The sequence below is a fragment of the Lycium ferocissimum genome, unplaced genomic scaffold (assembly GCF_029784015.1).
Source record: "Lycium ferocissimum isolate CSIRO_LF1 unplaced genomic scaffold, AGI_CSIRO_Lferr_CH_V1 ctg2553, whole genome shotgun sequence".
Classification (NCBI taxonomy): domain Eukaryota; kingdom Viridiplantae; phylum Streptophyta; class Magnoliopsida; order Solanales; family Solanaceae; genus Lycium; species Lycium ferocissimum.
The window spans coordinates 7538-21580 of record NW_026722336.1 but is presented as its reverse complement, the minus strand read 5'-3'; the positions used below and the strand labels follow the sequence as shown (position 1 = coordinate 21580).

Genomic DNA, 14043 nt, shown 5'->3' with positions numbered 1-14043 from the left:
ACGTATAATATGGCCTGGCCGACCACATGAATAGCAAACCTCTGAACCTAATCGACACTGGCCTCAATGTAGCTTCCCACACTGGGAACATCGTGGCACGGGTGGCCTCGCCTGATCCGAATCACCTCTAAACTGAGATCCCGAAAAACTCTGACTCGGCCCGAAAGGAGTAGATCTATCAAATCTCTGGCCTGTAAACCGTGGAGGATCACTAGTCATAGAATGGCCTGAATACCCTCTATCATGCTCACGCTCACTTCTTTGTTGTTGTTGGCTTTCTTCTAAATTCTGGGCATGGGCTTGAATGCATGAAATATCCATATTGTCCTGAAGGGACGCTGTCAAGCACCTATCCATCAAATGTGGCCCTAGGCCTTTCACAAATCGGTGCACTCGTTCGCCCATATTCGCTAGCATGGCCGAAGCATACCTAGCCAAAGAATTGAAGTGGAGACTATACTCTAAAGCACTCATGCTTCCTTGCCTCAAATTTAAGAACTTATCGGCCCTAGCTCGCCGAACCTCTGGAGGCAGGTAATGTTGGAGGAAGGCATCCATAAATTCTTGCCATATCGGGGGAGGCGCATTGGCTCCCCGTGAAGCCATCCAAACCGTGTACCAATGGATCGCGACATCCCTCAATCTATAGGATGCTAACTCTACGGCCAAGGCCAGTATGTTGGGCCGTACAATGCCTAGTTTCTCCGAACTCGTTCTCGTCGACTCGTTTGATCTCCAATCCTTATGGAACCTTCTTAACACTTGTTTAGCACCTCATTAACAATATAAGGGACGCTATAAATCTTCTCCAAAACATCATTAACTTGTTACTCGTAAATCTCTTCCGATACTTAACGTATACCTTGCCTTCCTTGGCAGACTTTCTTCTCTTACCTCGAATGTCTTTGAAATCTCAATTAGGGTCATCAAATGCTATTTCTTACTTATTAAAATATCATATACTTCGTGTCCTCCGCTAGTCTATTCACTGTGCATCAACGGGAAATTTTTCGAGGTGTAACACCCACCCCCACCACATCCACAGCCGCCAGCCGTTGACAATTCAATACAATATGAGGGCATGGATGATCATTTAATGGATATAGATGATCCTGATAGTGATGACGAAGAGTGTGATAGAGGCGATGGGGGTGATGGGCAACCAAGTGGTTCACAAAGCAACCGCAACTTCGATGATGGAATTGATTTTTACTATGGGCAAACATTCGAGAACAAGGAGTATTTAAATGTTTTATTGAAAAAAGCTGTAATAAATACCCCGTTCTATTTTAAACTGAACAAGAGTAATAAAAAATATTACAAGGTGGAATGCACATATCCTAATTGTGGTTGGATGTTTCGGGCCAATAAGTACGAGAACTCGGATAGGTTTCACATTTGCAAGTACGTTAGTAATCACATTTACGGGGTTGAACATGTTACGAGCACTCATAAGCATGCCTCGTCAATTGTCATTGCATCAGTCTTGATGAATCACTATATTGACAATAAAGGGCCAACGACAAAGGAAATCCAGATGATGGTTTTCAGGAAATTTCATGTTAAACCAAGCTACTGGAAGTATTGGAAGGCAGGTGTACTGGCTAAGAACATAGTTAGGGGGACACTAGAGCACGGGTATAGCTGCTTATCGGCTTATTCTTATATGGTTGAAAATCTAAATTCGGGTTCCAGAATTTGCATAAGACTTGATGATGCGAACAAGTTTAAATATTACTTCTTAGCTTACGCAGCTTGCATTCGAGGATATACCCACATGCGAAAGGTTATTGCCATAACAACACACATTTATACGGCAAGTACGAGGCTGTGTTGTTGTCTGCCGTCACACATGATACTGAGAACCATATCTATCCAATTGCATTTTGTGTGGTAGACAAGGAGTGTGATGAATCTTGGAACTACAACTTCGGGCAGTTGAAAAATATAATCGCCGATGAACCATACTTGTGTATCATCTCTGATAGGCACAACAACATAGCCAACGTTGTCTCCAAAATTTTTGAGCATGCTCATCATTGACTTTGCATGAAGCATCTTGGTGATAACCTTCGTAAAAATTTCCAATGTGGAGAATATCTTCATGTACACTATGATACGGCAAAAGCATATGGTTACCAGGAGTTCAGTGACCATTTTCAGCAATTCAAGGATAAATGCCCCGAAGCAGCTAATTGGCTCGAGTTTGATATTGGATTTGACAAGTGAAGCAGGGCACATTTTCCAGCAAATAGGTACAATGTGCTGACCACAAATATTGCCGAGTCGCTAAACTCAATGTTGAGGGATGAGAGAGAGTATCCAGTGACTGCCTTATTCACTTCCATTTCTAGAAGGTTTGTTGAAATTTTCAAGCAGAGGCGTGCATAAATCAACGGTTCAATCAATTTATTTGTGCTGTCGGCTGAAAAGACTATAAGGGTAAAGATGAATGAGGGCGACTCTTTGTTTGTCAACAATATAAACGGGGATGCCAACGAGTTCACCATAGTTGGCAGTGGCCTAACTACCAAAGTCAATCTACTGAACGAAACATGTTCTTGTAGAGAATATGACCATGTGAAATTACCGTACACTCACGCAATGGTAGCATTGAGATTGAAGTACGGAGCTGATTATGGTTCAAGCATCTATGAATATTCTTCACCTATGTATAAAGTTCAATCTTACATTCTTTCATTTCCTGAAACTATTTATGTAGTCCCTCCAGAGTCATAATGGGTTGTGCCAGAGAAGTATGCAGACATGTACATTCCTCCACCATTGTACGGGCCCAGACTTGGAAAAACGAGAATTAAGCGTATTCCTGGCATCGCAGAATCTTTCAAGTCCAAGGGAAGTTGTAAAGGGAAGAGAAACAAGTGCTCGGATTCGCAAGGAAAGTGACCACAAGAAAACAACGTGCCGATATTTGAGAGAGCATCCCACTTGATTGTTTTCCATTTCAATATTTTTTTTGTATTTTGAATATTAGCCTCTGTTTTTCCAGTTTAATATTAATCAACTTGCTTTAGTCTATCATAGAAAAGAACGGTTTATAATGTATCAAACTGTTGGTCTATAATAACACAATTGTCCATTTCCAATCGACTCTGTAGGAGGTCTATAACCCCGACGGAAAACCCTTATGCATCATGAACTCTAAAATGTAATAATTAAGTTTTTAAAAAGCTGCTGAATTATGTCTAATCACTCTAATGTGAAACGCTACATCCATGCGGCCAGCCACGCGTCGATCATCCATTGGGGACGTTTCACTTACCCGATGAGATAGTCTACATATCATCTTTTCTCTTTCTATTGTCTCTTCTCACATTTGAAATACACCCAAACCCAAACTCCATCAAAATACCTTCAACTTTCCAATGGTTAGAAGAAACATAGGTCGTGTAGCAAGACACCCATGCTTTGAAACACCATCACAAGACATCCTCGTTCTCCGTAATAATTTTGAGAGGCTCTTCAGGGGCCTCAGAGAAGATAGGGATAAGATTTGACGGACTCTCCGCAGGATCATGCACCTTTTGCGTTTGGTTTTGCAGATGAACAATGTTGGCGCTGAAGCCATCATCACCCCTCTGCAACCCCATAGTGTTTCCCTTTTTTAGAGTTTAGTCTTTAGTTTAGTTTCATTTCAATGTAAGTTTTTGCAAAGCTTTAAGTTATGAAAGTAGTAGATGAAAGCTTTTGGACTTTTATATATGAAAGCTTTTAGATATATTTGATGTTTTTGTTGGGGTTAAAATGAAATGAAATGTTGGGGTTGTTTTGCTATAAATATTGTTCTTGTTGATTTCTACATTTTATGTTGTGTTTCACTTCTGTCCTTTTTCTATTTCTTTATTTGTCTTTCTTTTCAGTCAAATTAAAACCAAGTGTGATGGGTAATAAGCCAAAAGGAAGTAAACCGCATTACTCTATAATAACTCACTGTTTAGGATGATTGTAGACTGTTTCAGTCGATGATAAACTAGAGAAATAAAGGTGACTAGTGTAGACTGCTGGAATGAGAAGCATGCTGAATTTGCACTAGTGTAATGGAAAAAAAAAAAGTGAAATCCCAACCCCAAATTGTCTAAAACCCATAAATAAATAAAATAAAAATCTTGATGCTACTTAAACATAATAATAACACTTTAATACATCATATGAGAGTCCGCATCCATTACACGTGATCAAAAATGTTTTAGGACAAGTAATGGTACTTAAAAGGTCAATATTAGTCTAAAGAAGCCATAAATAAATAAAATAAAATAAAATAAAAGTCTTGATGCTACTTAAACATTATAATAACACTTTAATACATCATATGAGAGCCCCCATCCATTGGACACATGATCAAAAGAGTTTTAGGACAACTAATGGTACTTAAAATGACAATATTTGTCTAAAAAAGCCATAAATAAATAAAATAAAATAAAATATATTGACGCTACTTAAACATTATAATAACACTTTAACAAATAATATGAGAGTCTCCATGCATTAACACATGATCAAAAGAGTTTTAGGACAAATAATGATACTTAAAAGGCCAATATTTTTCTAAAAAAGCCATAAATAAATAAAATAAAAGTCTTGATGCTACTTAAACATTATAATAACACTTTAATATATCATATGAGAGTCCTCATCCATTTAACACATGATCGAAAGAGTTTTAGGACAAGTAATGGTAATCATAACATTACTATCCATTAGTCCGACAAGAAGTTATTGTTCTCAAAGCATAACCGTGTCCTAAGTACAACCATTACTTGTCCTAAAACTCTTTTGATCATGTGTCCAATAGATGGAGACTCTCATATGATGTATTAAAGTGTTATTATAATGTTTAAGTAGCATCAAGACTTTTATTTTATTTTGTTTATTTATGGCTTTTTTAGACAAATAATGGCTTTATTATTACCATTACTTGTCCTAAAACTCTTTTGATCATGTGTTCAATGGATGGGGACTCTCATATAATGTATTAAAGTGTTATTATAATGTTTAAGTAGCATCAAGTCTTATATTTTATTTTATTTATTATGGCTTTTTTAGACAAATATTTTCCTTGGTCTATATATAACATGTGGATAATTATTGACCATGCGTGAAGTCGAGCCTCAAAGGTAATTGTTAGCTATTGACGAAGGTCGGTTTATAGTATACCTATCCACGATCCATTAGATTTGCACAATTTGGGGTTTGGGGTTTCATGTTTGGGGTTGGGGTTTCATGTTTGTCCGTTAGACTAGTGCAAATTCATCATGCTTTTCATTCCAACAGTTGCCTTTATTTCTCTAGTTTAGCATAGACTATTACGGTCTATAAACATCTTAAGCAGTGAGTTATTATAGAGTACAATGGTTTATTACTGGTTGGTTTATAACTGACCCAACACACATAGATTTATTTCGACTGACATACCACATATTCTTTTACAACGCTAATAATAATAATAATAAATTATTAAATTTACAACGGTAACAATACACCGTTCCCTATATAAAATAAGCCCAACATTCCAACTCATCCATTGTATTTTTCTTGATCAAACTCCTCCATTGTCTTTCTTGATCAAACTCCTCCATTATCTTTTTTCTTGATAAAAACACCCAAAATGTCTCAGATATCCGAAACATCTCAAGCACAAGATCCTGACATTTATTTATGCGGTGAATACACTGTCTTGAAGACACCACACACCCCAAGGAATCCAGATCGCAGATTCTTTAATTGTGCAGTTGGAACTGTGAGTTTCTAGTTCCTAAGATATGCATTTTTTTTTATGTGATTTCAGTATAAAAGTCTCTATTTGATTGGTATTTATTTTAGGAATATGGTGGCTGTGAGTATTTCGGGTTTATTGATTAACACTCTGACATAGCAGCAAATCTGTCAAAGAAATATCAAATGAGCTCATGACCTAGAAGGAGCCTAGGAGGACCTGAGACACCAACATCAAAAGACTTAACCAAATTTGAACTGCAAAATAGTCTCAGAGAATCTTTAGAGAACGAGGAAATGCTTCAGTCATTGTTAAGAGAATATGAAGAAAAGAAGAATCACTTGAAAGATATGCTGAGAGAAACCAAAATTGAGAGGGATGAACTAAAACAGAGGTTGATGGTGGCTAAAGAGAAAGTGAACGGACTAAAGATGCTTTTGTATGGTTTATTAGTGGTGTTTGCTATATGGAAATGTGTAATAGGACTGTGGTGGGATTGTGTCTTTCATTTTGGGCGTATGAACAAATATGAACAATACAACGCGAATTTTATATATATGAAAAATATATGTGTTTGTCCTCAAGCGTTATGACATATCTACTAACTCACAGTCGATGATCACATTCAACTTCACAAAGAAACAACACAATAAGATACAAAGGTTGCAATGTTCCAACCTTGGAATATTAAAAAGTGATCAATACTTGTAAAAACAGTCATATTTAAAGACATCAAAAATATTTAAGAACATCCAAATTCAGAAGGCTGCAACACAATTAGATACAAAGGTTGCATTGATCCTACCTTGGCATAAATTATATTAAAATTTGCAATGCTTCAAAGTTTAAAACAGTCAAAATTAATTTTTTGTTAAAACAATCAAATTAAGCATTACTACTGATTATTTGTCATCATCCACCACACACATCCAACAAAATCTTACTTTGTTACAACTCAAATAACCAAATTAGTTGTTCACAGAACCATTAATCTAGGCGATAACGCCCAACACAACTGTTTCAGAGTCAAACTCAACATCAGCTCGACTCGTCTCACTAGCATCCTTCTCATTAACTTGATCAGTTGGGATAGGGATATCTACTTTCTTCTCAACTTGAGCAGCTGCCACATAGACATCTGCTACCTTCTCAACTTGAGCAACTGGCATAGGGACATCTGCTGCCTTCTCAGCATCAGCAATTGGTCTAGAAAGCTCAACCTTCTCAACATCAGTAGCTGGTCTAAGGAAATCAACCTCCTTAACTTTAGTAGCTGGTCTAGGGACCTCAACCTTCTTAACCTCTGCAGCTGGTTTAGGGACCTCAGCCTTTTTAACCTCAGCAGCTGGTCTAGGGACCTCAGCAGCTGGTCTAGGGACCTCAGCAGTTGGCTGAACCATAGGTGGTTGCACTGCATTTTTTGGACATAATTAACAAAATGCATATCATATACAACATAATTAGAACAAAAAAAAAAAATCAAAATGTTCACCTTTCTCTTTGAGAGTCTTCTTCTTCTTCTTCTTCTTCTTCTTCTTCTTCTTCTTCTTCTTCTTCTTCTCCTTCTTTGAAGATTCCTCCATCTTCTCCACACACTGCTGAAGTCCTTCCTGCTCCACCTGCACTGATGGGCCCCTTGGTGCCGCATGACCATTAGATGTCCCAATGCCAAAACGTCCCCCATTACCTTTTGAGACTGAATTACCACCAAAATCTGCCGACTGAGTATCCTCCTCATCAAAAAGCTCATAGGGCTCCTTTCCTGACCTACTAGGAGCCTTCGAGCCATGATTTGGTGTAATCAACACAGCCACGCCTTCCAATTCACCCTTCAAGGTATCTATGATGGGATTTCTAACCTCATCATCTTATGGCAAAAGACTTTTCATGTAATCCGTGGTCCATCTCACGCACTGTAGGAATGATGTAAGGGTGTAGAACCTACAAATAATAAAAACATTAACATTTAATTTATATTTTTGCAGAAACATTGATAATAGACTCAAAATTTATACTTCTGAAGCTCTCGCTCCTAAATGGATCACCTTCAGTAAATCGCTCCGTTTTTGTGGTGTGCCACCTAAGCCTCCTAGGAATAGGCAAAGGATCTGCTATTGATTTACCAACATTCCTTCCAAGTGCGGGAAAAGCTTCATATATCCAAGCCTGTAATGACATAAATAATCACTGAGTGTAAAAATAAATAACACAAAGTCTGCACCAGTGGTTTATAATTTTTACCATGAATGCCCAGGGGAACCCATAGGGAGCATATGATGCAGTCTTCTTATCAGCGTGGGTTTGGTGGTGCCTGGGAATGTCTACCTTGTGCTTCAAGTATTCCTAGGTGAGTTCGAAGGATTACTTTCCCCAAGGATAGCTCTGGAAGAATTCCAAATCGTCAGCCATTTTGATCATATCATGCTTCACACCCTTGGCCGTATCTTTTGCAAGCAAGATTACATGCAGAAACCACACAAGACATCATTTAAGCTTTTCTTCTTTGTTTAGCCTTGACCCTCTTACCACCGCCAATAGCTTTGATGGTGATATCTTCTTGTTTCCAGTAACCTTTGCGCAGAATCCTGCCCCTTTCTTAAGTGCCTTATCCTCTCTAGATTGGATGGGATAGGATCCACAATCTAAACCAGTCATCAATGCAAAATCCTTCAAGCTAAAACACACAGGCTTGTCATTCACTAAGAACCCCATCTTACACTTCTTTTTCTCATCCACACGATGAAGATGCAGATAGTGGACCATTCGTCCATTAAAATTGATGAAGTGTTCTGATAGTTTTCTAAACTGACCAAAACATGAACGCTTGAATATTTTCTTGAGTTTTTTTGTCTCTCAACACTTGACTAAATTCAGCTAACAACGTCAACCTAATCCTACCAGAAACTTTTGCTGGGAAAGACACATAATCATCCAACCAAGTAACTAAACCATACTTCTCCACATTCATAGTCTTTGCACAATATGGCAATGATAGGGGATCAGTATCTTCATCAGTACCAGACTGCTATGAACCATCCTCAGAAACATAACTATCACCTTGATCATCATCTGCATTATGCTTATCCATGGTATCTGAGTAGGCCTCACTATCAGCTTCTATAGTCTTTTTTCTTTTTCCATCTCATCTTACTTCTTCAACTCTTCTTTTTTAATCTTTAAGATTCGCATTAGAACGAGTTTGAACCATATCAGCAGAACGGGGGAGTATTTTTCCTCTACATCTAGGCATTCTCTATGATCTATATACAAACAATATAGTGTTGTTGATAAACCACAATATAAAAACAAGAATAATCGACCAAAAGTCTAGTAGTAGATCATAATGCATTTGCACAAAGCAAAAACATAAAAAGGATGATCGAAACAAGCAAAATAAGTAACACATAAGCAAAAACAGAAAAATGATGATCGAAACAAGCAAAATAAGTAACACATAAGCAAAAACAGAAAAATGATGATCGAATCAAGCAAAATAAGTATAAATAACACATAAGCAAAAACAGAAAAAGAAAAATCGAAACAAACAAAATAAGTATAAATAACACATATTTTGACAAAAATCAAGCTAAACTTCCAAAATTTTGAAATAAAAGCAGAACTTTATGGACACCATGAATCGAAAAAAATAACAATTTTCAGGGCAATATGCTCAAAATGATCCGACAGAGTTGCAAAATTAAAGAAAATATCTGGGGACGACGACTGAATAATATCGAAGCTTGGGGGAGAGGAAGAGTCGGTTGGAAGCATGTGAGAGTTCAAATTTGGGAAAGTGCAAGGGACTGAAGTGAGAGAGAGAGGGGCTTTGTATATTTTAGTATAAGTCAAAGGGATATAAGTGTATAAGTTAAAACCACCTAAATTTTTAAACCGTAATCTCGAAAAATAAATGAAAAAGAAGTTAAGTGGCCTTCCACTGAATTCAAAACTTGAAGTGCCCTGCTTGTCAAATCTTCTCTAGAAACTTTATAGAAAAGCAGTCCTCATTCTCAAATGAATCATTAATGCCACGTTTCGTAACGAGTGGTTATAAAAAGATCGGAAAAGGGTAAAAAATATCCTTAAACTCTGCAAATTGAACAAAAATGCCTTCCGTTCATAATTTGGTAAAAAAAATGCCCTTAAACTATACGAAATTGAACAAAAATGTCTCTATTGTTACTTAATTGGGTCAAAAATGCCCTTTTCCTAATAAACATTTTGTTTCTTTTCTTTTAAACACATTTTTTATATTATTTTTAAAGAAACCCTTTCTTTTTTCTTTTCTTTTAAAATCCCTTTAACTACTAAAAAGTAGAAGTATTTTTTTTCTTCTTCAACTAAAATGAAATTACCCCATGTACTTTTTAAATTGATAATATAGGTCATTTATTTGAGATTATAGTAACCCCATCATAATGCTATAAAACAAGAAAATTTATTACATTGCTTCAAATCACAAAATATCTTAAGATATCATTGATGTAGTTATTGTTGACATTTTTTCATTTTAACTTTAAAACCAAGGATTACATCAAAGAAATGCTTATCCTACCTCAATTAGGAAAAGATTAAAGAACAAAAATATTTCCTATTTTATTAGGAATTTTTTTTTTATCATTATCTAAATGAAAAGTAATGATGTGATTACTATGATCTTATATATATGCTATATATTATCAGTTTTGAAAGTATATTTAATTGATAAGACGAGATTAAAAAGAAAAAAGATTATCTCTCACTTTTTTATTATTTAAAGGAATTTTAAAATAAAAGAAAAAAGAAAAGGTTTCTTTAGAAATAGTATTTTTATAAAAAAAGTATTTAAAAAGAAAAGAAACAAAATGTTTATTAGGAAAAAGAAATTTTGACCCAATTAAGTAACAATAGGGGCATTTTTGTTCAATTCCGCATAGTTTAAGGGCATTTTTGGACCAAACTATGAACGGAAGACATTTTTGTTCAATTTCACATAGTTTAAGGGCATTTTTGACCCTTTTCTGTAAAAAGATTATTACTCAATTTTTCTATTCTTTCTCAAAGAGTTAGTGAAGGTTTAAAATCCAACAAACCATGCGACAAGAACTTTTAAATTATTATTCCCTCCGGTTCATATTAAATGGTGTTTTAAGCTTAGGCAAGTAGCTTAAGAAATCTAATCACTCCTAGAAAGTAAAAATTGTATTTACTAATTTGCTCTTAATTAAGTAGTAAGTAGTACTTATTTAATATAGTTTCTTTGTTATATAAAAATCCACTTATATAAATAGAAGCAAATTTAAAGAAAACAATAAAAACATAATTTAATATGAACCAAAGTCCGGAGGGGAAAATATATTTGTTTGGTTGATTTTGAACAATAACTAATGCCCAATTGTCAAGATTATTAAATTTTTGACCTCAACCATATCATGACAGAAGGCATATATTTGAAGAATAACATGAGAACCTAATTTCCTTCAAAGACTCAATTTGATGTAGAGTGAAATTATATTAAAATATGGAAGAACCTTTTTGGGTCAACAAATAATACTTATCAATTGACATCTTGGGAGAGACGGCCTTGAATGCTCAGTGTTTCCCTTAATTATAAGATGAGAAGTTGTAAGGTTACTCAACAAGAATCTTCCTGGAAATTAATATCACATCTTCCACATGCAATATTCATTTTTTTTTTTTGTTCTTTTCACTAAAGTTCATCTGAATGAACGTGCACAGTTTGGCTTGTAACAATCCAAATGCCTAATTGTATCATGAGAAAAGTTCTCTGAACGGCAAAAAAAAAAAAGAGAAGAAACTACAACCGCGCAAAATAATAGAATAAATGGATAAATTTACTTTTGATCACTCAATTATTGGTGAATTATGATTTTTCGTCCTTACGGTATTTAGCTACGGTCCTGCATTGACCTAAAAATGTACCTTCCATAAGTGTAAAACAATGATGAGTGGAGTGTTAAAAGGGGATGGGATGGACCTAAAATCACATCGAAGGAAGTTATCTCGAAAGACCTACAAACCTTTGAAATCAACATTATCACAACCCATTTTAGCTAAGCCGTGATGGTACTTACACCCCAACCTGGTAGGCGAACAATTCATACTAAACCATTTTTGTATGCTAAAAAACAGTATAAAGCATTTAATTCAATCAAAATCATAATAGCATAACCGAAATGTTAAAAGAGCGGAAATACAAAGGAAATCCCAAGAACTAGCGATATCAGTCAAGAACATCTACTGAAAAAATACATAAGTCTGAAATATCAAAGACAATGTATGAATAGAATTAGACAAGAACAAGTAAAGATATAGGGAGGTCCACGGCGCTACAAAATGTGAAGCAGCTCACGCTGAGTCTCCAAAGGCCTCACTCTGCGCATGATCACGGATGTCGCTACCACAAGGATCGCTCTGCACAAAAAGTGCAGCAAGTGTAGTATGAGTACAAAATCAATTTGTACTCAATAAGTATCATTAACCGACCCCAACAAGGTATAACGCAGATTGGATTTCAAAACTATTGCGTTAACATGTACAATTAATATGATCTCAACACATAAAGGGAATAAAAATACAAATAATTTAACCAAATCAGCCTTGTAATTATGCGCAGACCCAACATAGAGATAATATGCACATATAGCGGTCATTGAATTAATTACACAACACTTATTCTCTTTCAATATCACAACTCAATACCTCCAACACAATCTGTGACACGATCCCGAGTAGCACACATGATTCAAGATCCTTCACCCGAGGCCGAGCCAAGGAACTCCAAGCCTTACAAGCCATGATGATGCAAAGAGAGGCGTTGGAGACCTTTGAGGATCTTCATTGGAGAGCATATGACGTGTGGATGATTGGTTGGTCACATGGAGTGAAGATGAGATAGAAACGATGGTTGCTAGCCATTGAAAGAGGCTACTCTTTAAAATCAAGCCATCATCCCTACAGAAGACTACCAAACAAGGCCCTTACTTCATTAAGGGTATTTTTGTAATAGCTAGCCTAGTCTTCTTTAGCATAGTAGTATAAATACTACACTTAGTTATTTCATTACTTAGGTTTTGATGTTGAGATGGATACTCTAAATGATTGATAGTTTGTTTGGTAGAATTAGTGTAGTGCTAGTCTAGTGATTAGTGATAGTTGATTATGGTGGATTCCATAGTTGGCTATTGAACCCTTTTCCATTGATTTCATATTAGAGTTGTTCATTTGTTGATTCATTTGATTAACTCTTAATTGAATTCAAATAGTATAGGTTCGTTGGTAGGAATCGATTAGGAGGGCTTAGATTTCATATATCAAAATTTTCCTATAATTCCTTTACTAATTGGGTCTTGCTTCTATCCATCTTCTTCTCGTCCCAATTTCTTCACTTCTCATCTTTGATTCTTCTCATTTTTAGTTTCCGCATTTTTGTTGTTTGAATCCTTGTCTTCCACAAGCCGGATCCTATCATTTAGTATCAGAGCAAAGGTAGAAGGATTGTTCCATCAATTCTTCATCCTTGGTTCTACAAAAAATATTAAAAAAAAAGGGTTGAAAAAAAATCCGAAAATTCAAAAAAATAATAATAAAAAATTAGTGTTCTTGTTGGATTTGTATGGATTTGAGGTTGGATTCGAGATTAGAAGGGTTAAATCTCTTTAGATATGAAATTTGAGGTCATTTGGACAAGTATTGAAGAATCCACCATTGAAGGACCTTTAAACCTTCAAGAACACAAAGTGAGTTTAGTGATTTGGAGTTTATTTGGAGCTAATTTTTATTGAATTTTGTTCTCCCAATCAAGAAGGACTTAAATCCGAAATTTGGGAGAAAAATAAGTTTATTTGGATAGTCTTGAAGCTCATAAGGGTCTTCATACCTTTATCTTGGAGAAGAAGGCAAAAGAGGATGTTTGATCCAAAATTCTTCAAGTCAAAAGGTTGAAAGATTTTTATGGGCCCAAGCAAAAAACAAAATCAGAAAATTCAGCCCAATTTTCTAGTTTAAAAAAAAAAAGAGTCACGTCAGCCGCCACGTCAGCGCTGACATTAGCAATTTGACGCGCGTGGACCCCAGTTTCAGAGAGTTGATTTTTCAACACTTAGAAATTTTTTCTAAGTGTTGGCCCAGGATTTTGACCCAACTTAGGGGGTATATCTTCTTGCATATAAAGAGTTATGGGATTCATAACATATCTAAATTCAAGTTCAGAGAGTCTACTTTTCAAGGCAACAAACCGTTTGTCAATCGAAACTTCGTACAAAAAGTTATGAACGTTTTAACAAAACGCTGCAAGCAGCTCCCATTGT

At 35.7% G+C, this 14043-nt stretch overlaps 1 protein-coding gene across 1 annotated transcript; it reads left to right on the top strand.

Annotated features, from left to right (window-relative positions):
- Positions 1-1081: 1081 nt before the first annotated feature.
- LOC132043502 (uncharacterized) lies at positions 1082-2229 on the top strand. Its single transcript, XM_059433980.1, has 2 exons — positions 1082-1786; positions 2056-2229. The coding sequence occupies exons 1-2, from the start codon at positions 1082-1084 to the stop codon at positions 2227-2229; spliced, it is 879 nt and encodes a 292-aa protein (XP_059289963.1).
- Positions 2230-14043: the final 11814 nt, after the last annotated feature.